Below are 11,210 nucleotides of genomic sequence, written 5' to 3'. Positions count from 1 at the left end.
CTCTGAAATGGATAGTCCTAACGCAGTGTATCCACTACTGGTGAACTTACAACTGGGCTGTAAAAACTGAAATTGGGCATTTTTTATCGGCCCATAGTTTTACCTTTACTTGTATTGGTCGAGTGACGTTGATAATCTGTCGTACCTTGTTAAATAATGGGCTAAAATAATTGGGACACTATTGGGCCTAAAAGCTTTAACTAAGATTGTGATTTGTGAGTTTATGTGAAACGACATATAGCTGAAGAATTGAATCGTTTGGTTCGTAATCATGAAAATCATATAATGGAAAATTCTATCCGTTAAATCCTGTCCATGAAAAGTTAGTTTTAGACGCAAACCGTCCGTTCATTAGTCGTTTACCAATGAGAATCACGTTTTTTAAATAGACGTTTAGGATGATCTCATATAGTACTTTTTATCGTGTTGGTAGAAAGTTTTCAAACTGATAATTTTTTGTATGAAAGGCAATACTATATATAGATTCTTTATTTCTTAAAACGTTTATAGAAAAATTAAGTTCATACTTCATACTTCATAGTCCTACATATATATAGCTAGTGCAAGCATGTAACACCTAATATTTAAGTGATTGTGAAAATAAGTGTTCATAACTTTTGGTTAGAATTGGATCGGGGTTTTTATTTTAGTTACATTTTTTTTAAAGTATAGATACATTATGTCATTAATTCTGTAATAATTTTTTTAAGTAGTTTCTTCAAAATATACTAGTCAACTATAACTAATGGAGTATTTCTTTTTTTTTTTTTACTATTTAAAATTATTGTCATTAGTTAAAATATTACCCAACCATTTTTGCACAAATGATCAGTTTCCTCTTGATAAGTTCTTTCAAAGGACTAAATCTAATACACAATTTTTTTTACTTTCTAATTACTGATGTATTAGAGAATATAAAATATATTAGAGAATATAAAATATAAAATGTTACTATATATAAAATTAAACTATAAAATATAAATGTATTAGAGAATGATACAATTTGTAAAACTTTTATATGTAATAAATAATTCTCAAATTTTTAAAATTACTACTTTAAAAATAAATCACGGGATGGGTAAAGAAATTACAGAACAGATTTTATTTTGGAATTGAGTTATATGGTGGATGTATTTGAATCAATATTTATAAATTTTTAAAATATTATTAATATGCTGTTTTAGTAAGGGTTAAAACTTCAGTTTTTTAACAATTGTCTCATGGATTCGTTGTATAGCGTTACTTAATAACAATTATAAACTGTAAAATAAAAATATTTTATAAAAATAAAATTTGCAAGTTTTAATATATATTAACTTTAAAAAGTAAATTATACCGCGATATACCGCGGATTAAAATCTAGTTGTGGATATAAAAGTCGTAGACGAGAAAATAAAAAAACCTAACCGCATGGATTAAAGTTGATTACCAAATGAAACCTATACTATAAAAATTATAAATGAAATAACAACAAAAAGAAAACAATAGATGATGAATTCTTCAAACTAACAAGAACCACTACTATACATCTATTATAATTTTTTTATTTTCTTTTTTCGTTGGCTTAAAAACAAAAACACTAGGAAGGATAGATAGAAAAGCGAGGACGGTGAGGCTTGGTATGTTTGTGGGAAGATGAGTGAAGCTGGCGTCGTTTATCAGCAAAGCCTTCACTGTTTCTCATTATCCAATATCTCTCTATCTCCTCTGGTTGTCTTCCAGGAACTCTTCCTGCTATCAAATCCCACCTAATTCAAAAGAAAAAAAAAAACATTTTTATCCCAAGCATTAGCATTTATATTTTCATAATAAAATATAATTTGTCAGTTCAAAAATTTCCATTTTTGAGCCAGCCAAGCATTTATATACATGAGTACGTACTGATAAGAATAGTAAATTAGGTTCTTATTTTTATCTCTATATATATGTGTGTACATATATAATTTAATGAACGTGATAGCTTTAATTAAATGTCTTTTTTTAGAAAATTAGTGGACACCATGTGCTTCCCCTACAACATGGTACACTGTACATATGTTATAAAGTACATATGCTTAAATTAACGTATGTAAAATTGTATATACCTGCATATTAAATTGTTTTAGCTAGACATGTCTAAAATATAAAATTTATTTTATGCTGGGATAATCTTAGAAAAAGTAGAAGAAGAAGAAATTGTTACCTATCACCGACAAGTCTGTACATTCGAAAGATGAGATCTTCTTCTTGTTCAGTCATGTTGATAAACTCCCATTCGATACTGCTCACTTCTGCAAATAACAATATTAAACCAATTAAACTCAAAACAATATTAAACTAACAAAAAAAGACAAATATAAACTTTTTAAAAAGATATTAATTTTTGTTAAAACTAGAAACTAATCTTGATAAGTCTTTTAGTCAGCACGAGGTGTAACTAATTTAGAAGTAATTAAACGTATCCCTCGTTTTAACGAATATATACAAAGAGAATATGATCCTAGCTAGGAACTAAATTTATTTTCAAGATGTTTAATAAAATTGGATTTAGGAAATAGAAAATATATAGAGAATAGAGAGGTACCTTCAGAGTCATGGAGGGCGATTTTGTGTTGCTTACGACGGCGACGACGGTCAGTGTTATCCATTACTATTGAAGTAAGAAAAGAAAAATAGAGAGAAATTAATGTGATGAAATTTTGAGTTTGGAGAATGTAAGGAAAAAAAGACGTGAGAGATGAGAGTTTATAGAGCGAACAAGAAGAAGAAGAGGGGAGGAGAGAGAAGGAAATGTCCAACGAACGGCCTTTGCAAAACTAATAGTAAGAAGTGTTGTGTGGTCTTGTTGACCTCTTACCCTTTGTGTAGACTTGTCGTTGACACTCAAATACACATGGAGATGAAGTCTTTTATTGGGATTTGTAAGTATTTTGAAGGCTAACTTTGTTCTCATTCGTAGATCCTAACAATTTTTTTTTTCCATTTATTCAATTTTTCTAAACCTACTATCTTTTTAGAATAATGGGATTTATTGATTTTTATTTGGCAGATGCAAGTTCAACGATGTTTTAGTTATTGATTTGTTGTTGTTCTTTCCATTTTTGTATTCAAGTCCAATTTGTATTTCTAAGAAAATTAGTTGTTATTAGGTTATTAGTTTTTCAAGTTTTTTTTTCAGGGTTGGACATACACACCAAACCGTACCGAATAAAAATTCTTGAACCAAAAATAAACTTATTTTTTTTTCCATATAGTAACAAATTAGTTTCACTATATACACTAAAATGAATCTAATTCGAACCTTAATCTAGTGCATGAAAATGAAACAAAATCTAATCGATCAAATTTATTAAAATTGTCCATTGTGTTTGTTATTAAACGCTATGTTTGAGCCAAAACACATACATATTTTGATAGTCATCATTGTCACTACAATTAGTTATTTTATTTTGATAGTTATTATAATGTAGGAATAAGTTAGATATCTTACAACTTTACTTAAAAGATAACGTCACCCAATATAAAACATGGGAATAATATTTATATCAATATATATAGAAAATACTTTTTAATATATTAATTAGATAGTTATTTATATTATTTTATTAATATTTTAAATAAACCAAACTAAAATTTATTTTAATTTAGAGAAATATTATTAAAATCGAAAAAACCAAACAAAACGGAAAATCGAAGGCCTATACCTAATATTCCCACTTAATATAGTACGTATGTTAATTAATTCATTAATCAACATGTTCATATTTTCATTCGTTATACAAGAAGTCTCATTCCCGATTGACTTTTCTTTCATCTCCACGAAGAGGTTGAAACAGAAATTTTTTGGCACAATAAAAAACATGATTCAGATTTTATCCCAAAATCACACAATGTTTTTAATATAATAATTCCACTTCTCCGAATAATTTAACATTTTAACCCCTGTTTTTTAATTCTACATTTGACATATGTTTTAATTCTAGAACAGTGACTAAGACATTACATACGACGCTGTATGGCAACTCCTTACACACGCGATTTAATGAGTGCTTCTGGAGAAATTCAATCTCTCACACATGATACAACCAAAATCCCTGATTTGCGTTTTCTTCGAAATATTTAAATCTATTATAAATCTGAATCGACCCATTAAACTAACGTATTTAATTCGAGTGAGAAACATCATATATAAAGTACGCTTCTCAATAAATTTTGTAAGAAAGTATACAATTACTATCATATTCTCACGAAAGAGATTTTCAAAATATAAAGTACCCTACCAGATAATTCATAATTGGATAAAAGATTAAACGGAAGAAATCTGTAGTCTACGGCGAAAGACATCGTGTGAGGCGAGTCATGTGATGTATATCGCATCATCCTCATTGCATAGAAACTGTGTATTATGTGATAGATTTGGAATTTTTTTAATAGGAAGCCTAGTTGGTAAAATATCTCTTTACTCGAAGCTTAAATACAATATAGCAATATAAATGATTTTCATAAACTTTTGATAAACAAATCAATTCGATATCGAAGAATGCATCAATGAAAATGTGTCTTTAGTTTGGAGCTAAAAGAACGAAATTGGTTTGCATAGCTAAACTAATGTCTAAAATTCTGGTACAAAAGGACAAAGATGTGATTACCTTTTCTATTATTTGATTATATCAACAACAACAAAGATGTGACATGTTGCCTCCTAGAAAGATTTTTCATAATAGCAATCACTATCCATTTCTCTTTCCACTTTAATTAAAATTAAAACTCTTGTACAAATTATTCTTTTTGGTTGAACAATAAATTTGATATTACACAAGAAAAGAAGATAGATTACTCGTAAAAGAACTGCTATTAAGGAATATTTTTGTAGTTAATAAGAAAGTTATAAGAGAAAGAAAAGAAATATTGAACCGATTTGAAACATGGTTGCAGCTGTTGGTAGATCAATTCAACTAACATTCTTAGGCCTAAATAAACATATATTTATTTGTAACGTATCGAATGATTACACATATTATACGAGTGCCCCCATACATGCATGTATATAGGAGTATTTTATATTTTATTAAACCTGGGTCATTAAAATATTAATTTAAACCCCACAAAGTAAAAGCTCGAATCAAATAATAAAACTTGTTGAACTGTAGATGTTTTGATTGGTTAACAACATTGTTGACAACATTTAAGGTGGTCCAATGAATGTTTCTGCTGCTTTCAGTTGGAAAAGCGTTATATACGAATTGAGTATATTCACTTAACCGCTTACACTCTTATGCAACATATGAGTATTTGCGGTTTTTAACAAGATGGAAAACGTGATATTTTAGAAGATGATAAGGTTTCTTCACTACATGACTATATATGAGTGAGTAGCCCCATCCACAAACAACATATGAAGTAAATTTATATTTGACTAACATTTAATAGGTCATAGAGTTATGAGAAATGAGGAGACGATGTAGTTTATTTCTTTTAGACTCGAATCGAATGAGGTGTGAAATTCCTTCTTCTTCTATTTTGTTCTATCGTATTTGTGAGTTGTTCTGGTTTTTTGGATCGATACGTTTTCATCCAGGGTAATTTTTTTTGTTGTTTTTGTATGAATGTTTGAATTTGATATATTGAGTTTTTGTTCTTATATTGATAATTTGTCATAGTTTGACATAGTTAAAATTTATAATAAATACTAATAAAAAATGAATCCATTAATGTATTTTAAAATTTTCAACAACATAAAGTTTAGTTGTCAAGAGATTGATTGATTGAATATCGATAGTATTTGACTTTTAGTTTAATATATTTTTAAAATGCATGTACGTATGTCAATTTTCAACACATGAATTAATGTAACATAATCTAATAAATTTTGATTAACTTATAAAAATAGAAAACAAATTCTAGACCAAACTTCGATTGGTCAGAGTTTGCCAGTCCTTAACACGTACTGTATTAGATTCAGTCCTTACTATCTCCTCTCGCTTTTTATTATGTAATATAATGATACAAACTTGAGGGAGAACAAAAAAAATCTAAAAATACGGCTTATCTCACAAATTATGATTATGGATATATACATAACAAAATTAAAATAGTAGCATATCGACGTTTCGAGTAAACGTCTGACTTTCTAAACTAAGACTTCAACTAATTCATTCGTTAACTTTGACCATCTCATTCTTTGACCAAGCTTAATCATGAAACTCAACATTAAAAACAAAATAATATAAATACTCTAGAGAAAGTTAAGTACGTACCCAAGATCAAATCGTAAACTTTATATAGTATATCTAAGTATCTAACTAAAGATATTCCGCACTGCACAAGACAACAATAGTACCGAATCTCAGCAGAATAATGTGTTGTGAAGATCAGCACAGTGGAATTTCAGAAAAAAACCCACAGAAACTTCTTCGAACAATAGATCTGCACGAGTACTGATAGAGTGATAGAGTGATACTATTCGTGTAACATCATTTTTAGTCAGTAGGCTTCACCAGCATTAGACGGTCATGACTTGTTAAAGACACTGATCATTCTCGAACAATAGATCAGTGTTTTTTTAAGGAAAAATTGGTATGACTTGTTAGTTAGTCCTATCATCATAATTACAAATTATACTTTTTATTTACTCTCATATGTATTGTATTTTGTTTTTCTTCTTTGGGGGTAATCAGTAGTATTAGTTTTAGAATCATGAAAGTAATAATTTTGAGAAGATAACTATATCTTAGTAGCAGGGATGCCAATTAAGACGACAATATTGCTGGTTGGGTATACATTGTTTTGCTATAGCACGCATTAGATGCATAATTAGGTCGATCCTTAACTTTAAGTGGCCTAAAGTATAACTTTTTTTTACCGAAATTAACTCTATAAAATTACATATGTTTTATATAAAAACAAATATTAAAGAAGAAAAGAAAGAGAGAACTTAGGCATCCACAGGTTGAATATCTTGTGTCTGGTCCATTTCAATCGAGTCATCTAAACTAAACAATCGAGTCCACTCGTACTAGGATTAGATTTTTTCTTGGATTATCAATCAAGTCCATTCGTAGTTCGTACACTACACACACGATCCATATAAGTTATTGGTCTTCCTTTTTTTCACATGAATTTTTGGTTTTAATCCTTTTATAGTTTTATGGAAAAAAATACCAGTAAGAAATTGAAGAGAAGTTCAAATTTTCGGTAATAGTCCAACTTTCAGTTCGGTTGTTTACTGACTAATATTTGAACATGTATCCTTTTTTTGGTAATTTAAAAATTGTTTTTCAGAAAATTAAAATTCATAAATGCAAATTTAAAGGAATACAAGATGAGTACACTAAAAGTAGGTGAGGGAACTATTAGAGTATCAACTCCTATTTATTTTATGTTATTTAAGATTTTAAGAATATATTTAGAAGATAATTACAAAATTAAACGAATAGTTTTGATTACAATTTGATTATTAAGCTTAATTTCGGGTTTAGATAAACATAACCTTGCTATGCTTTCCTATCTCTAATTATTTATATCTATAAAAAAAAACATTACTTTTTCATAAAACTATATATGTCAACATCAGATCTCTCGCACCACAAAAATAAAACACTCTTTTATGATAATGCTCATTATTAACTAGAAGCCAATGGTACATGCAACAAAAAGGACCAAATTTTCAAAAAGACTCGAATTCTTAAGGGAACCATATACTTTTCTATATTAATGATATCATATCAATAATATCATGCAATATCCAGTATTAAATAAATTGGATTATGAGGATTAGATATCATTTTTAAAAATCTCAAAAAAATTAAAAAATACTTAAAGATTAGTATATTCGGTCCAGATTTGGATTAAATTTTTTTGGGTTTTATAATTTTTAAGATATAAACATAGTATCCAAATTAAATACAATACGTATAAAGCGGATAATTTAGTTTAGTTTCGGTTGATTCATATTTAAATTCGATCAGTTTAGCAACACAATTTAATTCCTGATTTTAGATAAACTCAAACGCCAAAATAGGAAAGACATCATACCACATCATACCATTAGATGCTATTCAAGCACACCTGCTTTGGTAACATGTTTTAAGGATTTAACCACACATAACTTAACTCACGCATTTTTTATATAAAAGACTGTTGATCTTAAAAACATCTTCACCAGCTGGAAACTTCTTCTACGGAAACACTCCTCACAAGAATCAGGTTGCGATCCTCGGAGTTATCACAACGCCTCAGGGAATCATTCAGAGGTTAATCACTACAAGAGGCTCCACCTCCTTCCTAACCGTTCAGAGCCAAAATGCTTTGCATCTTAACCAAAATTTAGTAATTTAGAGCAACCAATTATTTTTTTATTTTTAAAAGTTGGTGAAAGTTTTTACAATACATTGAAAAAGACAATTGTGCAGATTTTCAACAATTTTAACAAATTGCTTGATATATCACCGTAAATTATTCGGATTAGAATATTCTACATGTTTTCCGTAGTTAACATAATTGAATAAACAATTGATGAACAAAAAATGAGTGGTTGATATTGTTGGATTACGATTAAAACCTCCAACGTCAATTGTCGCAAAATATTCTCGGATAGAGACATTTTATTGGTGACGTACATTCAAATTTGGATAATGCATGACACAATAGATGATGACAAAAAGTAACCTATTCATGGTTCCTTCGTCTTTAGGTAATCTCAATGCTAGGAAAAACTGTGTCTAAAACTCGAGTACATCACTTCTTAACAAACATTAAATATTAAATGATTAAATAGGAATGACATTAAAAACAATACAATCATCAATTTTATTTTAATTTTGTAAAAATCTTAAACTTTTTAACAAAAAACGAAAAGATAAATAAACCTTTGTAGAAAACTTTTAGTTGCATTGAATTTTTGGTCAATGGTATTTAATAGAGTTAGGTCTGACCATTTTTCTTGCATTGAAAATCAGTTAGGTGGAGTAATACAAGGTCAAAGAGGAAACCATCTAAAAAGAAAAACTCGTTGGATATCAAAATTTAGAACTATGATATCATCATATAAACATATATTGTTGGGGTGGCTAGAGAAAACAAACCCATCCGAAGACGTTATTTTTTCTCATTCTCAAAAGTCAATTTTTTTTTTTCTTTTGTCCAAAATACTATATCTAAGGATACCAGTATACCACAATATTATTTTTGGACTATTTTTGTTAAACGAAACTTAAAAAAAAAACGGTAACCAAAAGACTTACTCATTTGTGATTTTTTTTCGTTGGCTTAAAACGGTAACCAGGATCGATCGACTGTCTCATCATTTGTGATTTTTTTTTGCCAGTACTTTATTTTTTTTGGTAAACTAGATTGGTCTTATAACTTATAAGTTATAACAAAATCACATCCCTCTGTAAATTTATTTATTTTAACTTTAACCAAAAAATCAAAAGAATAAGTTGTGCTGTGTTGAGGACAAATTTTATAATAAAGAAATAAGGACACGAAGGAAGAATGGAAGTCCTTGCTAGTTGGTGCCATTTCCAATACGATTCCAACAACTTAGCCAACTTTTTTTTTTTTTTTTTTTTTTGATAAAGAACACCTTAGCCAACTTACGAAAAGTTTCTAACTCTTTCGTTCTTTATTAGTTCTATATGTATTAATGCATGCATTATTGTGACCAAAAAGTATATATTAAATAAAAAATGTATATTTTCATGTAATTTTGTTTGTAATATTATTTATTTTAGTTTTATAAATTCACCGTATTCTATTAGTTCGCTAGGTTCTTGAAACTCAAAATTTGATTCTTGAGTGATATATGGTAATCTAGCAACTCGAATTAGCCTGTAAATTAATTTAGAACAATGTAAAGATTTCATGTTTTTACGTATAAATTACATGTTTGCAAATTAATTAGTTTGGATTTTGGTATATAAATGAGGATATTTTCATTCATTTAAGTGTTTTGATGTTGAGAAAACATAGGTATAAATGATGAATATATAACACCAACATCATAATTGTTAGTAAATATTCATTTGAAAAGAGTGAGATCAGAAATTGATTGATAAGGAAGAGACAATACAAAAGAGATGGAAAATGAACTAAGTAAACCATAAGCATAACTGGATGTGCATTTCAAGCATAATTTGGCTCAAAACTAAATTTATAATTAAAATAGATAATCCTAATTTTTTGACAAGATTTTTTTTTTGTTGAGAAAATGTTTATAATATACAAAGTTCTTGATAAAGGACACTAGTTTCACACCCCACGTGTTGCTAACCGGCCACCACAAAGCTAACTTAAAAATGTTTTTAACTTTTTTAATTGGAGTTCCTTTTTATCTCCATGCATTATTATCATTTTCTATTATATATTCCATAAGCACTTAAACAAATCAGTCTTCTTTATTCGATTCGGAATTTAATGTGATACAAACAAAATAATCAAAGTTTTTGTGTGTATATCCGTTTAAAAAAAGGGAGATTTGTGTGTACGATTTGGATCAAGCCTTTTTGCGCATCAAAATTGTCACTTGCAGACGTTAATGTGCCCGTTAGACCTTCACAATCTATTAAACTAAATAATTTAAAAAATTTCTATTACTGGATATATATATATATATATATATATAACGTTATAATCAGGTAAAATTACTTTCGTAAAAACAAAAAACAAAAAATGATTTACAAATTTGGTTTTGTAAGATATATATATATATATATATATATATATGCGTTTGTAATTTGGGATGGAATGGTTGCTAATAGGTTGTTGAATCACATAATTTGTGTGATATATCATCTAGTGTTATACGTGTATATAAGTTTGTGTAAGACATTGTATATATAAACAACTTAATCTCCACACACGTCTAATAATGTCATATATATGGTCTGATAACTCCAAGAACTTGAAATTAGATTTAGTAAACTCAAGAAATGAACAACCATCTTTCTAGGTTCGTTTCTAGTTAATGAAACATCCGTGTATGAAAATTATATGTTATTCTAAAATTTCCAGTAGTTTTTCTAATTCAAGCTTGGTCTCTATGTTTTAGAAAAAAAGAAAAACTTAGAGAAGCAATTGTTATTTATCTCATCACACCAATATAATTTTTGGAACCAAATTGTTAAATTACCAAATGTCCCAAACTTGTGATCAAATTTAGATGATTATTTTTAAATGAACATTAAAGAAAAACTATTATATATATACACACCCATTATAGACGTAACTCT

The 11,210-nt window shown here is 28.1% G+C and overlaps 1 protein-coding gene across 1 annotated transcript; it reads right to left on the bottom strand.

The window, feature by feature from the left end:
- Positions 1-1,296: 1,296 nt before the first annotated feature.
- Positions 1,297-2,926, bottom strand: TRY (Homeodomain-like superfamily protein). Its single transcript, NM_124699.3, has 3 exons — positions 2,564-2,926; positions 2,183-2,270; positions 1,297-1,748 (listed from the first exon to the last, which is right to left on the bottom strand). Exons 1-3 carry the CDS (start codon positions 2,625-2,627, stop codon positions 1,580-1,582), a joined length of 321 nt encoding a protein of 106 aa, NP_200132.2. The 5' UTR covers positions 2,628-2,926; the 3' UTR covers positions 1,297-1,579.
- Between the last annotated feature and the right edge of the window lie 8,284 nt (positions 2,927-11,210).

The sequence above is a fragment of the Arabidopsis thaliana genome, chromosome 5 (genome assembly GCF_000001735.4).
Source record: "Arabidopsis thaliana chromosome 5, partial sequence".
Lineage (NCBI taxonomy): Eukaryota > Viridiplantae > Streptophyta > Magnoliopsida > Brassicales > Brassicaceae > Arabidopsis > Arabidopsis thaliana.
This window is presented reverse-complemented; position numbering and strand designations above follow the sequence as displayed.

What these genes read in the sequence shown, in the direction of transcription:
- TRY (NM_124699.3), bottom strand. Translation starts at nt 2,627, where the DNA reads ATGGATAACACTGACCGTCGTCGCCGTCGTAAGCAACACAAAATCGCC. An exon ending in CGCCCTCCATGACTCTGAAG is followed by an intron (nt 2,271 to 2,563) that starts GTACCTCTCTAT and finishes TGTTATTTGCAG; the next exon opens with AAGTGAGCAGTATCGAATGG. An exon ending in TACAGACTTGTCGGTGATAG is followed by an intron (nt 1,749 to 2,182) that starts GTAACAATTTCT and finishes CTTTTGAATTAG; the next exon opens with GTGGGATTTGATAGCAGGAA.